Source organism: Quercus lobata, chromosome 7, assembly GCF_001633185.2.
Source record: "Quercus lobata isolate SW786 chromosome 7, ValleyOak3.0 Primary Assembly, whole genome shotgun sequence".
NCBI lineage: Eukaryota > Viridiplantae > Streptophyta > Magnoliopsida > Fagales > Fagaceae > Quercus > Quercus lobata.
The window spans coordinates 28,269,087-28,292,623 of NC_044910.1; the positions used below are offsets into that span (position 1 = coordinate 28,269,087).

At 34.2% G+C, this 23,537-nt stretch overlaps 2 protein-coding genes, 1 non-coding gene and 1 pseudogene across 3 annotated transcripts; 2 read left to right on the plus strand and 2 right to left on the minus strand.

Annotated features, from left to right (window-relative positions):
* LOC115953524 lies at positions 1 to 6,259 on the minus strand (annotated as a pseudogene).
* A 3,786-nt stretch (positions 6,260 to 10,045) lies between these two features.
* LOC115952634 (rop guanine nucleotide exchange factor 7) lies at positions 10,046 to 13,663 on the plus strand. Its single transcript, XM_031069814.1, has 7 exons — positions 10,046 to 10,937; positions 11,029 to 11,145; positions 11,302 to 11,456; positions 11,978 to 12,052; positions 12,137 to 12,427; positions 12,509 to 12,865; positions 12,956 to 13,663. The coding sequence occupies exons 1-7, from the start codon at positions 10,319 to 10,321 to the stop codon at positions 13,454 to 13,456; spliced, it is 2,115 nt and encodes a 704-aa protein (XP_030925674.1). The 5' UTR covers positions 10,046 to 10,318; the 3' UTR covers positions 13,457 to 13,663.
* A 542-nt stretch (positions 13,664 to 14,205) lies between these two features.
* On the minus strand, positions 14,206 to 14,277 carry TRNAP-AGG. The gene has a single exon. It is a non-coding gene; the product is annotated as a tRNA-Pro (tRNA).
* Positions 14,278 to 17,938: 3,661 nt separating this feature from the next.
* On the plus strand, positions 17,939 to 20,116 carry LOC115951844. The gene is made up of 3 exons (XM_031068977.1): positions 17,939 to 19,426; positions 19,554 to 19,747; positions 19,825 to 20,116. The coding sequence occupies exons 1-3, from the start codon at positions 17,939 to 17,941 to the stop codon at positions 20,114 to 20,116; spliced, it is 1,974 nt and encodes a 657-aa protein (XP_030924837.1).
* The last annotated feature ends 3,421 nt before the right edge of the window (positions 20,117 to 23,537 follow it).

The following is a 23,537-nucleotide window of genomic DNA, read 5'->3' on the forward strand; positions in this document are numbered from 1 at the left end:
CAAGTACAGGGCGCAAACTAACTTATAGACTATTACAGACAAATGACATGAAACTGCAAAGTACATAAGAACCCCATTGATGGCAAAAAAGTCAATTATTATGCAGTAATGTGAACCAACTATGATTGGCAAGTGTAAAGTTCACCTATTTGGAAGCATTAGCGCCCCCCAAGCGACGTCGTAAAGTGGCAAGTAGTTTGTCTCTAGGAGGTAGATTTTCCTTGATGGCACTTACAAACTCATCTGCCCAATTGCAAAGTTTGGGAAATTTCTCTCTTGTCAATAACTTTACCCCGGAAGCTTCTTCAAAAACTCCAAGCCAGTAGCCTATGATGTTACCAGTAATGTCTACCAGTCCTATATTCTCTCCACCAAAAAACCTCTTTTCCTTGAGCTCATTTTCTAGAAATTGTAGTTTCTCAAATACTTCTTCCTTAGCCTTCTCACGCTCTTTCTCTTCACCCCAGCAGCAAGCCTTAAATCCTGCAATCGAGCTCTAAAAAAAAGAGAGCGACACAGAAAACTCAAATTTTAGTGTGACTAGCAGTCTGTTTCTCTTTGATGATAAAGTGTATCTCTAAAGAAGTGTTTGTACCAAAAAAAAACACAAATAGATAATCAAAATATGGTTAAATAATTAAATTTGTCATTTTTAAGTTTAAGCTTTGAGGACGGTGAGTAATTTATCATAATATAAAAACAAGTTATCATGAGTTTAATCTCGGCATCTACTCTACCTTCTATTAAAAATTAAAAATCTCATGTATTTCTATACTCTATTCTCCCAAATTAGAGAGATTTTGAGAGAGGGTAGAGTATAGAAATACTTAACATAATAAATTATCAAATTTATCCTTATCATATTAACAAAATTACAAACTATAAAAAAGTTAATTATTCTCCTCTTCCTTAATTTTAAAAACATCCAAACAAGGTGAAAGATAACGATTTTCCTCTACTCTCCTCTCACTCCAAACTTCCAAACGTAGAATAAAAGTCTCATTTTAAACAAAAATAATAAAACAAGGGCGCCTCCTTCTCAATGTTAAGACAGCTATGTTTGGTTACAAACATCATAGTTTTACAAATTAAAGAATCTAAAGATTAATATTTACCTTTTCGTCTATGAACTTAGCCCAGAATCGTGCATGGGCTCTCTCGTAAGGATCTTTGGGCAAAATGGGATGGTCTTTCCAGGTCTCATCAATGTATTCGAGAATAACAAGTGACTCAACCACTGGCTTTCCGTTGTGTACGAGCACAGGAACCTTCTTGTAAACTGGGTTGTATTTGAAGAGGGAAGGACTCTTGTTAGTTAAATCTTCTTCAATGTATTTGTACTCGATTCCTTTCAGTTTCAGAGCCATCTCTACTCTACGACTGAAAGGGCTTCCCCACGAACCTAACAACAATACTTCTTCGTCCATTTATGATGAAACTTTTTGTTGCTGCACTGTCAAGATTTGTTATGAGATTCAGATGCTTGGCTCTTCCTTCTGGGTCTGATGCCCTTTTAAAGAGCCTACTATGCACTATGGTTACTTAGTGGTTAAGCCACTACTATGCCTTTGACTCTTCGTATTATTTTTGTTTCTTGGGGAGGAAGCTGCCCAATTAATGGATAGAAGAAGACTTGGGGGTTATTATTTAAAGAGGAAAAAACCCAACTTGAAGATAGACAATGTTAACTTAGTCAATTCGATTTCTTGTTGCATTAAGGAGTAGTTATATGTCAATTTTTCTCTCTTCCCTACGCAGATGGCGGTAACTGGTTTAAGTGCTGAAATGTCCATCATGGCCCATGGCATATCCTAGCATAATTGGAACATTCAGGACCCAGCACCATAGTTCATGGATGATAGACTTGGGGGTTATTATTTAAAGAGGAAAAAACCCAACTTGAAGATAGAAAATGTTAATTTAATCAATTCGATTTCTTGTTGCACTAAGGAGTAGTTATATGTTAATTTTTCTCTCTTCCCTACGCAGATAGTGGTAAATGGTTTAAGTGCTGAAATGTCAATCATGGCCCATGGTATATCCTAGCATGATTGGAACATTCAGGACCAGCGCCAAGTTCATGGATGATCTCAGCAAGAACTGAGCTGAGCGATTATCTCAGCCAAAAAAGTCCTTTTGAAGGAAAAAAGAATAAGTCTTGTGCCACTTTATGTGGCACTAGAAGGACTCAAGAAAAAAAAGGAAAAAGAGTCAAACTTGCAACAGAGCATAAAAGGAGCCTACACCACATAAATTTTTAATGATTACAGTACTAATTATACAATCCTTTGAAAGGACAATAATTATACGATTATTTGAAAGTACAATAATATTATATGAGTTCGGTTAATATATACCTACGTGCAAAGGTTTCTTCGGATGAGATGGAAATTGGCCCTCAAGTGTAAAGGTAGAAAGGAGCTTGACTGCAAGACCCAACCGTCGAGCAGGGACGAAAGTCAGCCTTAGTGATCCGACAATGCCGAATGTAAGGCCTACGCCCCATAGAAACTGTCTACCTAAGACTGTCCCTTAGCCTGTTGGTCTTGACACAAGGTTAGAATTCTAGGCTTTCTAGCTCTTCTAGAGTGGTATCTCACTGACGGCTCACCAACCTCCCCCCCCCCCCCCCGAGCGAGAAGGGGGCCTTCTTGGCCCTCCACCTAAGCTACATAGGAAAGCCCAAAGCCAATTCCAGGGAACAACAAAGCTTCATAGGGTCTTTTTGTCCGGGTGCAAGTAGTCCGCATCTTCACAAACATGTCTATTTCACTGAGTCTCTCTCCGAGATAGTGCCCAAATCATTATGCCTTTCGTGTGGGTCGAACTAATGGCATACATCAACTATCCATAATAGGAAACTTTTTATAGAAAATTGAATAAGCTGTCAAATCAGTTAATTACTTTTTCATTTTTCCATAAAAAATTTCTTAAAATTGTTTACTAACATATACCCTTAGGGCATGCATTAGTAAAACCCATATTATATTTTCTCTTCTCTTTTTTCGTTAAACTCACACACCATTACCAAAACTGCATGCAATACTTTAAAATTACAAATAATATTATATTCTCTACTATCATATGATAGTAAATTCTATTAATTAAATTCATGATAAGACTCATTAATGCCATTATTCATGATGTGAAATGAAGGAATACAACATTATTATATTTTTGGGATATTATATAATTTTTAGCTAGGATAAGTTTCTTTTGGTTGATTTTTAATTGTATTTCATGTCAATTATGTTAGTTTTTAGACCCCTGTAAACACAGTTTGTTTAACCTAAGTTTATTGCCAAGTTGATACATAAGTAAATTATGTAGATCTAGATTAAACATTCATCACACATCATGTGGCAGAAAAGTAAATGAAGTTTAGATATGATGGCTTAGGAAAACCAATGAAACAAACCATTTTCAAGGTAAAAATCTTGGAAAGGAACTATCCTAAGAAAACAATCCACTATATCATATAGAAGTTTACAGTCAAGAACATTTAATTCGTAGTAAACTTAACTATGATTATCAAACTTAGCTCTGAAACCCTTAGACTTTTTTAACGTAAATCTGTTCCAACATAAACCTTCAGTTCATGCCTTTGATCTTTAGTATGCTTGAAATCTAAAGTTTAAGCTGCAACTTTATTCCACCGGTACTTGTAGTATAAGAATGATCTCCGGTAGATGCTTGAAAGAGTAGAAAGCACAAAACCTCTTAGATTTCAAAAGAGTAGCTCTCTAAGACTTGAAAAATGTGCTTTAGGGTTTTCTTTATATACCAAATAGGTTTGAACTGAAACCTTAAACGTTTAATGGGCTAACGAGCTTTATTTAAAATTTGCAAATCGCATCTCAATCAGTCGAGCTCTTCAACTTTTCAATTCTTTTTCTTGCAGCTTGTATGTTCTTGAACTTTGACTTATAGCACTTTGAGCGATGTCTAAAACACTTCATAGACACTAAGATCTATTCTTAGACAAGTTTATGTACTCGGTTTGCCAACACATAAATCATTTAGAACCTAAACATTTATACTTAAATATTTAGAACCTAACTAATTAGACAACCAACTTGCTTTGCCATTCAAGGTTCAATCTTTCAAGTGATAACCTTATGGTATTGACATCTTTTATGATACCTTGTGTTTGTAGTTAGAACCTCACCTTCCCCTCTCCCTCCCTTGCTTAGAACAATAAAAAATAAAAAATTCTTTCTTTACCATTCAATGAAAGTGTCCTTTTTACCACCACCCCCAAAAAAAAAAAAAAAAAAAAAAAAAAAAAAAAAAAAAAAAAAAAAAAAACAAACAAGTGGGTCCTTCGTTTTGAGTACATGTGATCTTATTTACTCTGATGCGTGGGTCCTTTGGGACATTATCATTTGGGCACTCATCCCATTTGCATATGCTCTTGCTTCCATTTGGGGAAAAACATATCTCGTCGTTGCTCCTACTATTAATCGATAATTAATCTTTATCCCTTTTGCATGATCAACACCCTATTAACACCTGTTTGGTACTCCAAACTCACTACTGCAATAAACTATAATCACACTCTTAATATTGCTTTCAAGGTTACAGTCATGAACAAATAAAAGGTATATATATGTCAGGACCTATGACCATAAAACTTAAGAGTCTCTTGTAAAAGCCAAAAAAAAAACTTTCCGTCTTGTTGTGGTAAAAGGTATCTTTTACAGTACATCATTGTGTTTTACAAGAGAACACATGACTTTGAGTCACAATTTGAACTTTCGTGACTTCACGAATTCTTTTGTAAATTGTAGATTGTGTATGCTAGAATGTGCGTAATAGACACTACTCAATTGCGAAACAATTAAGGGGAGCCTATATATAACAGAGGTGGATTATTTATGCAGTAGATATTCACCAACTGTTAGTGGAGCATGTAAATTCATCTATTTGGACGCATTGCCGCTCCTAAAGCGATTTCGTAAATAGGCAATTAGTTTATCTCTGGGAGGTAGACTTTCCTTGATAAAACTGTTGCTCAAAAAGTCATCGATCCAGTTACATAGTCTAGGAAGTTTCTCTTTATTCAACAACTCTACCCTCGCAGCTTCTTCATAAACTCCAAGGGAAAAGCCTATGACGACAGCAACAATGTCTACCAGCCCAACATTTTCTCCTCCAAAGAACTTCTTTTCCTTTAGCTCATCTTCTAGTATTTTTAGAACCACAGATACTTCTTCTACAGCCTTCTCACGCTCTCTCTCTTCGCCCCAACAAGATTTAAATATTGCAGGGAAACACTGAAAAAAGAAACAGAGTACACACTTAAATTTTAATGTGAGATATTATACGCTCCATTTCTAGATACATACATACATATACTTCGGTACACACATTCATATATCATTTATCATATTTATAAATTTTTAAAAAAAAAATTATTATCATTTATCAAATATCATACATGTTGGAAAGTATAATTCACTTCCCATGAAAGTGAAGGCCAAATCAGGATATTGATTCGCAAAGGAAATCATGGGATTGGTAATTAATCAAGAGATTGCTCATCAGAAAAAAGAAAAAGAAAAAATTATAGTTGACTTTTACATATGATCTTCATTATAAATATAGGCTATTGTAATGCACTATCCTGTGGATGTAGGCCACAAGGCCAAACGTAACTCTCATGTTCTCCCTTTGTCATCGCTTTGTTTTTTGTGAAATAATTTGTTGATGCAAAAATTAAGGAAGAGAGAAGATAGAAATCAACATAGCGAATTTATGTGGTTCATTTTCGGATAATCTTTTGAACAACTGCATCAACATAGAAAGCCAATTATGCCACCTTTGATCAATGCTAAGACCAAGTGTGTTTCCAAGACAAAATTTCGATTTAAGAGAGAAAATTACCTTCTCATCTATGAACTTGGCCCAGAAACGTGCAGTGGCTCTTTCATAAGGATCTTCAGGCAAGATGGGATAGCCTTGCCAGGTCTCATCAATGTATTCAAGAATAACAAGGGACTCCAACACAGGCTTTCCGTTGTGAACGAGAACCGGAACTTTTTTGTGAACGGGATTGTATTTCAGAAGCGAAGGACTCTTGTTGGCTAAATCTTCATCAATGTATTTGTATTGGACTCCCTTCAGTTTCAGAGCAATCTCTATTCTGCATGTATAAGGACTCCCCCGAGTACCAAACAACACTACCTCTTCACCCATTTTGACACACTTCTGTGGCCTTGCACTAAACAATTAAGTTCACGATGCAATTCAAATGTTTGGCTCCACCTTTTGGGTCTGATGCCTTTTATATAGGTATAGCAAATGGATGAATCTGGAATCTCAGACTAGTCAAATCGTTCGACAAATTCTAACATAGATAGGTCATTGATGATATCCGAGGTAAAAAGACCTGAGCTAAGAGATGATGTCAGGATGTCAGCCGCCTTACCAACCACAATTATAACAATCCCCATTTGAAAATCTTTTGATGTCATGGCGTGAAGCTCATCAGTCCTCATCTCACCAACCGTATTTGACTCACCGGTGGAGCTCCTTATAAGCCCAATTTCAGGCCCTACCATTCAAGGAAGCCAGCCCTTCCTGTAAAGCCCAATTACTAGTGGAGCTCCTTATAAGCTCATTTTCAGCCCAACAATGCAAGGATGCAGGACTTCACAGTATGCCCATTCTCAGCCCATACTAGATATTAAATGAAAAAGGCCTACCCTTTCTTCGTAAGTTGGGTTTCATGTGGGTTTGACGTGAGTTCAATGTCTTGTACACTTGAATTAATAGGATGATATCATGTGTTTAGAAATTGTCGCGTATCAGCATCTTATCGGTTCCAGTGCACAAGACTCATTCGACAAAAATCTTTTCCAAATAATCTTTAATTATATATATATATTTTTTTGATAAATCAATTTAACATATCAAATAAGGAGAAATTAGGGTGCAAGTGATAGTTTAGAGGTAGTGATGACATCTTTTATGATGTCTGATGTTTGTAATTTGAATCTCACATTCTCCCTCCCTCACTATCTACTAAAAAAATCCTGAACTCGGTATCCAACTTTTGGCATGAAATAACGCAATTTGTGGTTTGAAAATTTTCAGTGTCAAGTCTAAAGTGTCAACTGATGTTCAAATTCAAAATAGTAACCGATTCTTGCATTTCTCATTTACTTCTTTCATGCCTTGTGCAAGTAGCAAATTGAAGACTTCACCAAACGTACAACATGGTATTACAGTTTTACGCAAATTTAAGCAATTACACAATTTACTACATACCTAATTATTGGTAAGAAAAGCGCCTGGTCTTTTAAAGGTTCAGCATTCAAAAATTGAAATGGAGCGGGGTTGATAGAAGGGACATAAGGAATACATGTATAAACTTTAAAAAATGAAATCAATCAAAACAAATTCGAAACCAAAAAAGTAGTCTATGCAGTTGGTAGTCTTTAATAACTGGGAACACAAACAGGAACAGCATGAAAAAATTTGAGTAACCTTTCCCTCTACGGTTTTTCAAATTAGCAGTCAACATCAAGAAAAACAAAAATTGCTAGCTGTTGGAGGGAGCCTTTCTTTACATGTTTCAGTTGGAACAACCAGCACTATAATCAAAGTGGAATTAGGGGGGTGTCGAAAATCATAAAGTCTTGCAAGGAAAGTCATAAAAGAGAATGGGCCAAGCAGTACATGTTGGACGAGATTATTATCATGAAATCCCAACTGCAACTCTTTCTCGCAAAAGTGTCATATTTCCTCGCAATTTTTTATTTTTTATAATGTTTTTGCTTTGTTCGTTCATTTTTTTAATGGGCTAAGATACTCTTCATTGGATAAACACCGAATAAACCGTTCCTCGTTACTACTTATGGGCTATGGCCTGCACATCTTGATCATTGTACTACTTATATATTTTTATTTTGGGCAGGCGATGGAGATGAAAATAACTGCAATTTAAGTATTTTGAAGAGCCTAACATCTTTATAGCTCAACTTATTTGTATTTTGAGAGATACTACATCTACAATATTTTTACAACAAATTACAGGTGGTTAGTTATTATTAGTTTAAATTTCAAACTAACACTAAGATTACTTTTTTGTCCCAACAATAACAACTAGTAACAACTTGCCACTTAGGATTTTTTGTAAAAATATTGTAAACATATCATTTCTCTTGTATTTTTTGTATGTTTTCAATGAAGACATTCAGTTTGAATTTCTTTTCCTTTGAGAAAAACATCATTAAATTGAGCTACGGGTCATGGGCTGAACTAACAAATAAAGAGAAAAAAAGGTTAGGAGGGGTATGATTGGTAAAATCTATTATTTCCTTTGAGCTAATAAAACATAAATTGTATAAGAAGAGCATGTTTAACATAGGAATACTGCATACTACAAATTGTACCTTAAAACCTTAAATTATGTCCCACAGAACACCGTTGTGAAGGAATGAAAGTACACTGTCCTTGTTTCTAAGTGCACTTGGGCATCCCTTTCCCAGTTTCCCTGTTTGATTAAGGAGACTAATTTTAGCGTTAGCCCTAGGTCTACCTCCCAATTTACCATACTAGCCTGCAATTTTTTGAATTCACTTGGTTTTACCCTGAAAGACAAAACACCCCTTTAGGTTGTCTTTAGTATTATCAAAATGTGGTTACTCAGAGGTTAGAGCCAACCATCATAGGGCCCTACTAGAGAAAGGCCGCAAATTTTAGGGCAAAAATTGATATTTTTTTTTGGAGATATAGGAAAAAAAAATTAGTTTTAAATTTTTTCTAAACTTTAAAGAAATCTCAAATAATTGAGTAATACTATAGATAATACAACTTTAAATATATGGGTCTTACAAATATATGTGTCACTAAAGAGCAAAAAATAATTCAAATAGGAAAATGCTAGAAATATTATTAATTTTATTTGAAAACCTTTACAAAGTGATGTGATAATTAATATGATATGTGGACATCAACAATCTATTAAATGCATTTTTGAATTACTTTTTGTTATTGGTGATACATCTTTGTAAGCCTCATATTTTAAAATTTATACTATATCTAACATCATTCATTCAAATACTTGTTTATTATTTTCTTGAAGTGTTACTAATCACATTCATTGTTACATCATTAGTAAGTTTTTTTTAGTAAAATTTGTTATAGTTTTAGCATTTTTCCAAAAATACAAAAAAGCATAGTACAAAATAAAAAGTATTGGTTTTGTTATAAAAAAATTACGATATTAAACATTAATTAAATATTATTTAAGTGATAACAAAAAGACCCTGTTCAAATATATTGCCTAAGGCCTCCAAATTAGTTGGCCATCGCTGTCCCAAAAAAAAAAATCTAGATTCTTTCCTTGCTTTGTCATCTGGGTTTTTTGGTTTTTTCTTTTCTAAGTTAGGTGCTAAAAAGAATTAAGAAGTGTAGTAGCCTGAACAAATATACGAAGGGAAAGAAACAGTGTGTTGACTAATGAAACAACATGCACAAAATTGAAGTCAATGTATGATTTGTGACAAAGATTTGCTTCCCATCAAAGAATCTTTCATTTGTCTTCTTTTTCTTTTTCCATTCAGCAAGTAAAGAGTAAAAATACCAAGAGGAGCTATATATTCTATACAGTCCACATTTCGATGCTTTGTTTTTACATAATATAAAGATGACTTGCAAAATACATTATTGCAGACAAAGTGGAGCGGAAGCATAATAAAGGGTACTAAAAAGGCAAAATAACCTAAGCACATAGTAATACAATGGTCATCAAGGGTTGTTTGGTAATGTACATTCTCTGGTTAAGGTTAATCTAGTCATTTTAACTCGTTTCAAAGAGCTTCTTTAAGAGGTTATGAACATCATGAAGATTAAAATTGGTAGAGACATCATTGACAGATCCGTCGCTTACACGATTCCCATGACCTTTCTTTATTATATTTTTCAAACGACCATAGAATAATTAATACACATATTATGATTTAAATGCCTTGTTTAAGCAAACCAAAGCAAAACAATGCCTTGTCTAGACTCATTTCTTGTCCACTAGCACTAGTACTTAAAATCAGGGAAAATTTTGGTGCAGTTTTATTATAGAGAGCTCATAAATTTAATACTAGGTCGAATGGAGAGGGCCTTCAAATCATTCATGTCACTTTCAAATCATGTGCTTGAGCAAGCTTGAGTAATCATGACTAGCTTCACCACCCTTCACATATAAGTCTACTACTACTACTACTACTACTACAAAGTATAAAAGCTCCTCCACAAGAAACATATCCATCAGTCTCTTTCCATTTTGCCTATCAGTGTCAGACATGGTTGAGACCTTATGGATATAGATTTCAACCACCAACAAGAAAGAGGAACCCAACAAAAACAACAACATCAGCAGCAACTCAAGCTTTGTCTGCCCTTGGTGAGGCTCAGAAGCTTCGATAACCACAAGCCGTCCTGCATTTTGGCGTATTGGGTATCGAAATCTCTTCGAAATTTCTATAGCAAGGTTAGGTTCTCAAAAGGGCTTTGCTTGAAAGGGCTTCGGTTTCAGTACAATGGCATGGTGGTGAACAACTCTGTTTTTTGTGATTCGGCTGGGGTTCTTGAAGAAGAGAAAGCCGTAATGGAGGTTTTGATTGAAAAGAAGGAAGGCATTGAAGATAAAAATGAACGGTGTAAGAAAAATGGGGTTGAGATTGAAACATTTGCGGATTTGATTGAAGAAGAGCGCCGTGAGAGCAGTTCAAGCTCTGATTTTTTGGCATCTGAGGCGACAGGGCACGAGGAACAGAGTCACAGTAGCTCTGAGTCATCTTCACCACCACCTTCATTGGGTTGGCCAGTTCCGAAAGCAAAGGTACCAGGCTGCACCAGTACTAATGTTAATGCAGATGAAGAGAAACCCCGCTTGGACGAAAGGAATTTAGAGAAACAAGGTTCAGCAATATCAGGTTTTAACTCTCTCTCACAGTGAGACACATACAACCACACACACACAAATGTTAAATGCAAATAATCTGATTTGGGTTTTTGGCATGATAGAGATTGAGCTGATGAAGGAAAGGTTTTCAAAATTGTTGCTTGGAGAAGATATGTCCGGTTGTGGAAATGGGGTTTGCACAGCATTGGCTATTTCAAATGCTATTACTAATCTTTGTGGTATGTCATCATTCTAAATGTTTTCTAGTTCTTACTACATTGATTGGTTTGCAATGCAATTTTATGAGATTTTGGTTATGATTTAAATATAACTACTGCATTGAATCTCCTTCTGATGGTTATTGCTCATTCTCGACTCAATTTTGCAATTTGTAGCCACTCTATTTGGGCAACTTTGGAGGTTGGAACCTCTATCTCCTGAAAAGAAAGCAATGTGGCGAAGGGAGATGGATTGGCTTCTTTGTGTTAGTGATTACATTGTCGAACTGATACCTAATTGGCAGACATTTCCAGATGGAAGCAAACTTGAGGTACAATCGAATTCCATTATGAAGTTAAAAGCTATATAATCCTTTTTCTGATCTGCCATCATGCTGTCAAGGCAGAATCATTTCTAAGTACAAATGCGCGTTTGCAAATTGGCTACTGCTTTTTGGGCAAGTCTGAATGTCCTGCAGAAATTAACTTTGCCCCCATCAGTTTTTTGTGAACTTTCGTTAGAATTGTACAAATTTTGAATCATTAACCACTATTTATGGCAGCCAACATCTCAAAATATGGGTAAAATTTTCAGATTGAGGTATTTCGAACATTCAAGTAAACTTTTGTCTTAGTCACTTCATTATTTTCCCTTTTTTGGCTGTATTGCAAAAAGTGGATTTGTTGTTTCAAATGCTATATATTAATCACAATGGTTTATTGCTTTCCTGAGGGACGTTTAAAAGAAGTTTATTACTTTTTATAACCATATCAATCTTGATTGGTATGTAGTGCAGACCAAGGCATAAGTGTTTTGACTTGTTTTCACTGTTTTGGGCTCATTGTAATTCAGGTAATGACTTGCAGACCCCGCTCAGATCTTTATGTTAATCTCCCTGCCCTACGTAAACTGGATAACATGCTTCTTGTAAGAGTCTCTAGGACTTTTCAGTTTTCACTTTAAAAAACATCAGTTTCAATAGGACATTCATAATTTAACTCCTTTTTGCAGGAAATATTAGATAGTTTTGTCAATACAGAGTTCTGGTATGTTGACCAAGGGATTTTGGCCCCAGACGGTGATGGATCATCCTCTTTCCGAAGAGCACTTCAGCGCCAAGAGGAGAAGTGGTGGTTGCCTGTGCCCCGAGTTCCCCCTGGTGGCCTCCATGAAAATTCAAGAAAGCAATTGCAACACAAACGCGATTGCACAAACCAGATATTAAAAGCTGCCATGGCAATCAACAGTATAACTATAGCAGATATGGAAGTCCCTGAATCATACTTGGAAGCTCTTCCAAAGGTATAAAATATTCACATATTTCTTTTGTCACAATACTAAAAGAAACATGGTTGTTGAATTGTTGCTTTAACTTGGTTTCAGAATGGAAGAGTCAGCTTGGGAGATATTATATATCGATATATTTCATCAGATCAGTTTTCTCCTGAATGTCTACTCGATTGCCTTGATTTATCAACTGAACATCAAGCTATAGAGATTGCCAACCGAGTGGAGGCCTCAATCTTTGTATTTCGCAGAAGAGCCAACTCAAAACCTGCCAATAATACAACCCGATCCAATTCGAAGTCATCATGGGAAATGGTTAAGGACTTGATGGTTGATGCAGAAAAAAGGGAATTGCTTGCAGAGAGAGCAGAAAGCCTACTGCTTTGCTTGAAGCAGAGATTTCCTGGTCTACCACAGACAGCCTTAGATATGAGCAAAATTCAATACAACAAGGTTCACATATTTCTTAGAAAAATTGATATTTTTGAAGGACATTTAATTTTAATTTGACACTCAATTGACAAAATTTATTCTGTTATCTAGGATGTTGGGAAATCAATTCTGGAGAGCTACTCGAGAGTATTGGAGAGCCTGGCCTTTAATATCGTAGCACGGATTGATGATCTGCTATATGTGGACGACTTGACCAAGCATTCAGATCAATTCTCATCACTCTCTAAAGTTGGTGTGATTGCTCACAAGAGTGTTCCAATATCATTTTCGGTGCCCATCTCAAGCACTCCATATAAATCAGCTTTTGCCACGCCAAGCTTTTCACCATCACAGCTAGTTAGCCCAGCAAAGGGTGAAAGATCGCCATTCATAACTAGCAGCAAGATTCCACACCGCGGGTTAGGCGTGAAAAAGGTTCTGACAGATTATCTTAGTATTGATACAAAAGACTATGAGAATCCTATTGAGAAGTCAGATACAATATCAAACACAATAAGAGAAGTGTCAGCTTCTCATACTGGAATAGAGTCTGCTGGCTGTATGAGAGAACTAGTAAACCCACCAGCAAAGGACTCAATTTTGGAAAAATGACACTTGAGTTTGGGCCTTTAGAAACCGTTCTTGAATGCTTATAAACCAGCTCTTTTATGTTTTTTTTTTTTTTTTTTCCGTAGACAAGAAGGTATATACGATATTGGGAATGTCTGTTATGTTTTGTGCTTGTTGTAACAAGATATGTAATGGTGACAAGTTAAATGCTTCATGTTCTCATAGGCATTTATAATCCAAATGTTGAATTTTTTTTTTTTCTTTTCCGACTGACCCAACTCAAACTGTGAAAGTAAACAGAAAGAAATAACTGAACTATATGATGCTTTGGGTGAAATAGATGAATTCTCATTCATATATCATGCACTCAATTGACAAATTCTTCGTGACACACTGATACTTCGAGCTCTAGATTTCTACAAAATGTAACTTGTCTTCGTAGCCTGACATGTTAGCACAGTAAGGAGGCAGTTTTTCTCAAGGACTGAAGTTCCTCTGCCTAAAACTAAAAAACATGGAATGAGGATTTTGTAGTTCACATTGACTCTCTACAAAATGTAACTTGTCTTCGTAGCCTGACATGTTACTTCAGTAAGGAGGTGGTTTTTCTCAAGGCCTGAGGCTCCTCTGCCTAAAACTAAAACATGGAATGAGGATTTTGTAGTTCACATTGACTTTTTGATATACGAACAAAACAAGTTTGGTTTTTCAAACTTAAAGAAATCCTACCATATTCACAGGAAGCCACACGAAAGTCAGAAGTCCTCCTCTGCCTAAATAAAAAATAAGTGGGGGCATTCCGAGAATTGAACTCGGGACCTCTCGCACCCTAAGCGAGAATCATACCACTAGACCAAATGCCCATATCTGACAACCGGATAAATAACTATATTAATAACACATAACATTACCGACTGTCATGGTCATTACTCATTACATGGATCCACAAACATCGGATATCTACCGCCTCTTTTTTATCTTTTTATTTTTTAGGTTTTACTAGGTAGTAATACTAGGACCAGATCTTATTTACATGGCAAGAGTAGCGGAGTTGTAAACCCATTACTTTTACTCTACCATACCTAATTCTTATTCGAATTTTTACCCATGGATATCCAAACCCTACCCAAACCCAGTTTTAATTTTTGGGTCTTTAAAAAAATAAAAATAAAATATTTGGACAAAAGGCTATAATTGAATAAATTTGAAACTTAGAAGATTTAGTTGAATAAAGGTAAAGATAGAGAATTGAAACGAATTTCAATCAAACTTAAAGAGTGCGATTTGCATTTTAACCTAAATTTTAAACCGTGAAAGAATGAAATCTAATTTATCAAATACAATATTTAGACTTCATTGAATATTAAATTACCCAATTACTTCAACCTTCAAAAGCAAAAGAAGATGCATTTATTTTAAATTAACACTAAAAAATTTCACATCAATTGTATATAAATTATACAGTAATATATATAAAATAATAATAACTTTTTTTTAGAATCAAAAAATAATTTAAAATTTGTGGCGGGCAAAAAGTGCCGGTAACGAAGTTAACGAGTTTTGACGTGTTACTTTTTGCTCACACAATTAATTTTTAGAGGTGGGATGCAAAGTCAACCTTTAAATACCCTTTTTTAGATAGATAATGACAGAGGGACTAATCTCAAATGAGACATGAATGTTATTCAATTAGGAAAAGACTTGAAAAGACTAAGTGCTCGTCCTCGGGTTTAGTCCGAGCATGAGGTTACAATTGAGCAATCTTTCTTCTCTTAATGCAAGAAAATCCTCCCCCCGATCCAGGTGCTTCTTGACTTTATATAGTTAGTCAAAATGTATTTGGACACTACATTTCGGAGGGTCAAGATCAAACTTTCTTGATACTTGTGTTGGAAAAACACATGGAAAATAGAATTTTATATCTTATATAAACACGCAACGGAAAATTAACGGATCTATTTCATTTACAATTGATAACATGTACTATGTAGATTTTAGAATCTAAGAACAAGATAGCGTACCTTGATGCGATGAAATTCAAAATCAAAGATAAGAAGTACTTGGGAACGCTTTTAATCTTTACTCCAATTCCACTTATGCCCAAGAAGTGTGGTCTCTCAATCAATTTATACATATATGTTCAAGGGAAAATAAGAGAGTGGCTTACACCCACACACACACCATTTCATACATCTGAAAATTCTGTATGTTTCTCTCCTTATATATATAATTGATTATCTAATTGGGCTAGCCTTTTAGGCCATTCCAATTGGGCTTTAATATGTGGCTTGGAATGGGACCAAAAATGGACAAATAAGACACTAGCTCCAATGGGTTTTGGACCTTTCTGTCAACTCTTGACAAGCCCAAAATTATCATTAATTATATTTAATATCACTATATAAATATAATTGCACTCTAGGTCTTATTAATAAATTATATCCCAAGACTTTATTGTACATTCAACCCCTTCATTAAAATATTTGTAGTAATACAAAGTCATGAATGTTGAATGCCATTTTGAAAATTACTACATCTTAATTCTTGAGTACCTAATTTAATCTTTTAAGTTATTCATCATATATTTATGAAATCCAATTTCATAAATATATACTTTGGTAACTTCTTACTAAAGTGGTTAGGCCTAACACTCTAAATAACCAAACCCATTAAACTTATCTCAAATGACTATTTTATATCTTCGTTAAGAGATTATGAATTCCATCTTAAGAATATACATTCCTTCAACATTAAATGTGGCTGCCCAACATGTTGAGGTTTTGATCGTGACTTTAGATCTCACTCTTAATATATCAAAATAACTTACACTTCATAATCAGGTTCATTATTCTCTCAGGATTGAGAGTTGATGTAAATAGAAGTCATGAGATTTATTATTCATTTGACAGTCGTTAGTAGAATAATAAACCTCATAGTGATTCAATTCAATATTTCTTAACACTTAAAACATATCAACATATCAACTAGAAGTCTCCACTTCCATGATCAAGACAAATCATCTTTATTGATATGTTATAGTCTTCGCAAATGAAATGCCCAATTTCATCATCGACTACGAACTAAAATTATGAGTTTACAAAGAACTTGTGATTTATATATTCTGTGACTAAATCACATACTATACATCTCATGAACTATATAATAATGTCCAAATATTCATGTTATCATTATTTTAGATAATAAAAAAAAAAATTATTACATAGAACATAATGTCATACATAGCATCATACAATAAGATTTAAAGGGCATATATCCTAACAACTTGTCCCATCAAAGTCTTGCTAGAAGGTTTCTACATTAAGATATGAGCTGTGTGGGCCAGTGTTTTCAATACTGTACCGTACCGGTCGGTGATCCGGTACGGTTAACCCTTACGTTTCGTACCGGTAAAAATACCGACCGTACCGGCCTCGTACCGGCCATACCGGCTAGTATTTGAATACCGGACCAAAACGTTAAAAAAACCTGTTTTGTTAATTCTGACATTTTCAAAGGGCAAGATTGTAATTTTATTAAATCCTAATTCTAAAACCCTAAGTTCCTAACACTACCCAGTTCCCCGCACAGCCCTCTTTCTTTCTTTCTCTTTCTCACGCTCTCTCTCAGCTGCTCTGTTCTCTCACTCTCTCGGCCAATCTTTCTCTCACTCTTGGCAGCTCCGCTACTCTGTTTCTCAGTCACCGACTCACCACTGCTTTGTTTCTCAGTCACCGCTGCTCTATCTCTCACTCGCCGCCGCTACTCTGTCTCTCACTCGCCGCTGCTCCGTCTCTCACTCTCTCGGCCACTCTCAGGTAACGTTTTGTCTTAATTTTTTATGTGTGGAATTATATTTCATGTGGAATATGATAAATAAAAACTTGATTACTGTGTTTATGAATTGATAGCAAAATTGGTTATTGTGTTGGTTCTGTGTTCATGAATTGATATATATTGTTGTTTCATTCTTGATTTTGGTCTTAGGTAATATTTTGTCTTAATTTTTTCTGTGTAGAATTATACTTCATGTGGAACATGATAAATAAAAACTTGATTACTGTGTTTATGAATTGATAGCAAAATTGATTATTGCGTTGGTTCTGTGTTCCTGAATTGATATATATTGTTGTTTCATTCTTGATTTTGGTTAGCTTCAAATATTGGGTTAGTAATTTACAACTTAGTATGACTATTAATAAAAAGGTAACTAGAGTTATTAACAAATAATTGATGGTATATATGCAGTGTAAATTATGACTGAAAATCAGTCAAGTGTAGCATCTGGCCCGGCTGTAAGCCAGCATGGGCTTATGGCCATGTTGTGCCGGATGCAAGAAATAACACCCAGTGTACTTTTTGTTGTAAAATGATAAGGGGGGGGGGGGAGGAATTACTAGGCTCAAGTATCATTTAGCTGGGACTCCAAGTGATGTTGAAGCATGTAAAAAAGTATCTGAAGATGTAAAATGGCAAATGAAACAGTTGATTAAAGATTTATAGAAAAGTAAACAGAAAAAAAGAAGAATGAATAAAGAAATTGCAAATCCCTATGATGTAGAGGAGGAGGAGGAGGATGATCATCATCATGATGAAGGTAATAATGATAATGAGATAGGGGGTTCAAAGAGTCATTCATCAGTTAGTAATTATAACACTAAGGGGAAAGAAAAAGTTGGAGAAAAGTCAAACATTAAATCCTATTTTGCTCCAAGAACAAAATCTGGTTCTCAACCATCCATAAGGTCTTCTTTGGCCTCAAAGAAAATGGTTGAGAAGGCAAGAATGAAATTTGCAAGATGGTGGTACCATGCTAATATACCTTTCCATGCCGCTCACTCTATGTATTATCAAGAAGTTTTAGATAGTGTAGCAGCTATTGGGCCTGGTTTTAAGGGACCTTTTTATCATGACTTGAGGGAGCCTTTATTACAAAAACATGTGGGTGAAATGAATGATTATCTCTTAGATGTGAAAAATGATTGGAAAGTTTATGGGTGTTCAATTATGTCAGATGGGTGGACAAATCAAAAGAGAGCTTCAATCATTAATTTTTTAGTGTATTGTCCTAAAGGTACCATGTTTCTTAAATCCCTTGATGTGCCAGGCCTAACAAAGGATGCAGATACATTGTTTAAGTTGTTTGATAAAGTTGTTCAAGAAGTTAGGCCTGAGAACGTTGTGCAGTTCATTACAGATAATGATGCTTCTTACAAGTCTGCAAGAAAGAAGCTAATGCAGAAATATGGGACATTCTATTGGTCTCCTTGTGCAGCCCATTGCATTGATTTAATGTTGGAAAATTTTTCTGATAAAAGATATTTTCCTATCATTGATGAAACCATTCAAAATGCTCAAAAGATTACCAAATTCATATACAACCATGGCAAGATTTTAGCTTTGATGAGAAGCGACTTCACTAATGGTAGGGATTTGATTCGTCCAGCCATCACAAGGTTTGCAACTGAGTTTTTAAGTCTTCAATGCTTGACTAAGTTCAAGAAAGAACTTAGGCAAATGTTTACTTGTGATCAATGGGTCGAATCTCGATATGCTAGGGATGTCATGGGAAAGGAGGTGGCTGCAATTGTTTTGGAAGATAGAGAGTTTTGGTTACAATGTCAACAAATAGTGAAGATTAATGAGCCTTTGGTTAGAGTACTACGTCTTGTAGATGGGGATGAAAAACCATCAATGGGATACTTGTATGAGGCAATGGATAAAGCAAAGGAGAATATAAAAGCAAGGTTGAAGAATAAAATTTCTACATATATACCATTTACTAGTGTCATTGATGTTAGATGGGATAAACAACTCAATAGTCCATTGCATGCAGCAGGTTGTTATCTTAACCCTGAAATCTTCTTTAGGCCGTCATTTAAGAAGCAAAAAGATGTTACAAAAGGCCTACTTAGTACCATTACAAGGTTGGTTTCTGATCCTGATGAGCAAGATATTCTTAGTTCTCAAATTGAATCATACAAAAAGTCTTTAGGTGACTTTGGAATGCCTATGGCAATCCGCCAACGTGAAAAACTAAGTCCAGGTATATATATATATATATACACATTTCATTTGAAAGTTTTTTATTTGCTTTGTACTAAATTAATAATTTCTTTTATTTTTGGAAGTTGCTTGGTAGGAGCAATTTGGAAATGACACTCCGGAATTACAAAAGTTTGCAATTCGAGTGCTAAGTCAGTGTTGTAGTGCAACTGGTTGTGAAAGAGCTTGGAGCACATTTGAGTTTGTCCATTCCAAGAGGAGAAATAGGCTTGAGCATAAACGTTTGAATGACTTGGTGTATGTTCGGTATAATCTGTTGTTACGAGAAAGGTATGTTTTTAAATATATTCAATTTTTATTTTGAATGATTAGAAAATGTCACCAATGTATGATATTGATTTTGGTAGGAACATTAGAAGGACAAAGGATTACTTGGATCCTATAAGCCTTGATAATATTGATTTAATGGAGGATTGGGTAGTTGAGGAATCTGAATTTTTGTTACTAACTGAGGAAGATGTGAATTGGGATAGCATTGAAGAACCATTAGCAATAATGACTTTAGAAGATGATAATGATGATGATGATGATGATGTTGTTCTTGATGAGGAAGATGGTGAAAATGATGTTGTGTTGACAGATGCTAATACTCATGTGTATTATGGTCCTGATGTAAATCCTTTTGAAGGATGGGAGTAGATCTTGTGTAATTTGTGTTTATTTGTTTTCTTTGTGTGTAATGAACAATCCTATGTAATTTGTGTTTATTTGTTTTCTTTGTGTGTAATGAACAATTTTATATTGTGTTTTTTTTTTAGTTGATGTTAAAGTTTCAAACAATGAATTATTTGTTCTTAATTGAAGTAATGTTTTATGATAAACATGAATTTTTGAGGTATTGTTTTATGGTAAATAGAGATTTTGTGTATGTATGTGTGTGTGTGTGTGTGTGTGTGTGTGTGTATATTAAATATATAAAATAGCGGTAAACCCGAAACGGTATACCGGTATTGACCGGTATCCGAAATATACCGTACCGGTGGCCAAACCGGTACGGCCTCTGGTACGGTATTGACAAACTTGGTGTGGGCACTATTTAAGTTCATTTCCCTATATAATGCAGTCAGCTAAGTGATTGCAGTGCATTTAATGCGGAGGGAATGGTTGCTTTGTTCTTCCTCTTTCTTCTCTTTTTTGCTCAATGCCAAGTTACCATTTTTCACCTTCGGTTTGCATTGTGCTCCCTTTAGCTCTGACTCTCGACTTTTCGAGGTTAAGTAGGTGTCCTCGAGGCCTCCGTCAACTATGGCCATTCTGCCTCTGCATGAGTTAGGTGGAAACTTTCCGAGGACATTCTGCCAATAATTCCCGAGGTTTGATTCCTCGAAAATGCCCTTACCCATTTTACCAATTGTTTTGGATCCTCGTCCCTCCACAAAATTATTTAGTTTAAATATGACTTTGACAATAAATTCAAGATGAGAGAGAGAGAGAGAGAGAGAGAGAGAGATGCAATATGTTTTTCCTCCTTTTTAAGTATAATTTTTTTTTTTTTTTTTTTTGGGAGAAAGTTTTTAAGTATAATATTGTGAGAAGCAATATGTTTTCGTCCTTTTTAAGTATAATTTTTTGTACCATGAGACCAAAATTGAGATGCAATATGTGTTTCTTCCTTTTTAAGTATAACATTGTATCATAAGACCAAAATTTATGGGGTTTTCTTCAGACCTTAAACAATTGCCTCAACAGCCTATAGTGGAGCAGGCCCTAATTTTTTTCATAATTCCTCTTTTTGTGTGCTTTGAGTGGTAGAGTCAATATAATTTACCTCAAAGTATCAAACTAAAATTTTAAAACGTATTTAAATTTTTGGGAAAATTACAAAATTCTTGTTCAGTTTATTAAAACTTACATTTTAGTCATTGTAATTTCAAAATCCATTAGTTTTTTCCAAAAATATATGATTCCTTACACTTTAGTCCTTCCATTAACAATCCGTTTAGAAACTGTTAGTTTACACCATCACCTAACTAATAATTCAATTGTTTCTAAAAAAACTAAAAATTTAATTTTTATTAAAAAATAATAATATTTTATTTTATTTTTTGAATTAATAATTTAATTAAAAATCCTAAATTTCCTTCAACAGTATAAATGTAAGTTTCATTAGATAGTAATATTGCTTGTAATATTCTTTATACTCACTTGACAATTATTAGTATTTTGTCTGATTTACCAATTCCTAAATAATAAGCAGCAAGTTCTTTCTTCTAAAAAAAATGCAATTATTAGTAATAACATAGCCAACTCATATTTTTGGCAATTAAAAATAAATTGGATAATAATAATAATAATCTAAAATTAAATTCATATGCATTGAAATTAAATTTCCTACTTTTTTTTTTTTTAAGGAAATACATAACCTACTTAATATAAAGGAAATACAAGACATTTTCATGTGATAGAATCAAGATATGGACATAATCAATTCTGAAGCAAATGATAAATGCCTAAAATAACTCAATGATAACTTTTTTATTTCTTAGCAAATAATTACTGGCCAAGTGAGGTCTAGTTTTCCATAAATTTTTATTTAACTGACACCAAACATCTATTTAAAAAAAAAAATTATATTTTTCTACTCTAAACTATACACATTTTATACTTTACCTCTTTCTTCAAAACAAAATTAGAGGGTAAAATATTAGTCTACATTTCTTGTAGGGAATTTAAACAATCAAATATCAAAATTTAACTAGTTTTTACTAGTTTTCCTTTTCCATGTAACCAACCAAACTATTTGATGAAACTCATATTCTATTTGCAAAATCATTTATAAACAGATTTCGTAATTACGAGTCCATAATAGTCATTTTAACAATTTTCATAACTAGAGTCTTCCAATAATTGAACAACACAAGTATAAGTGTACAAACCACCAAACGCTTGGGCCGAGGTTTGGGCAGTGGTAGGAGCATTTCTAAGAGTATAGTGTTATTGGTGCCAAAAATTTAGCAATTTGATACAACAAAAAATTATTTTATCTATTTTACCACTTCACTTTACAAAACACGCGAACATCAAGAGTTTTATTTTAACATTCAACACAATAAAATAATATAAACAACATAATATTGTTTTAATAAAATAATATAACTTTTAATAAAATATTTTTTTTTCCTATCTTAACTCAACAGTTAAATTTTTTGGCTTTCCCTCCACCATTGCAATATGCTTTTTAGTATGGGTAGTGTTAAAAATAACAATATGACTTTTTAGCATCACCAATGCTAATGCTCTATCAAAGTGGAATGAGTCTCAACATCATTTTCAAACAAATAAAGCCACCTCTTGAAAAAAAAAAAAAAAAAGTCCTTTATTTATCAGTGTAATCAAGAACCTGTTGGGCTTTTGTTTCTAATTCTAAATGGGGGTATTCCCTCTTCTTGGGCCAATTGTTGACTATCTCCCAAGGGCCAAGCCCCATAATGTAATTTAAACCAACTAAAACGCCGTCCATTTCACATTATATGAATGAGTCCATTAGCCACGTCTCAATTCGGGTAACCCAAAGAGGAAGATTGTTTATCAAAATTCGGCTGACCTCAGTCAGGTGTTCTAGTAAAGAAGAAAAGTGCCTCGCAATGAGAGTGACAAAGTTTCTTTTACCCACAACTAGATGATTTCCCACCCAACCCCCCCAATGGATTTGATTTGGTTAGTTTTAGTCCTTTTTTTTTTTTTTTTTAAAGCTTATTTAATTTATTTATTTATATAATTTTTGAAATTCATTTTTTTGGCTTGTATACAGTGTTTTGGAGCATTAGATACGAAACAAACAGGACACAATGTATAAAAATGCCCAAATTTTAGTCGCATGTTCTGTCTTATCATTGGCCATTACTTCAATACACTAGATAAAAGCTTATTCTTTTGGTAGTAAGTACATTTTTTTTTTTTTTTTTTTTCATTTACTTGAGTTGCATCCGAATCAAAATAGTTGTAAAATATTCAGCAGAAATATAATCATGTTTTTCATAAAAAAAAATAAAAATAAAAATAAAAGTCCAGCGTAGTTTAAACAGTTAAGAATAATGTAAGGCGTCAACTAAGCAACGAA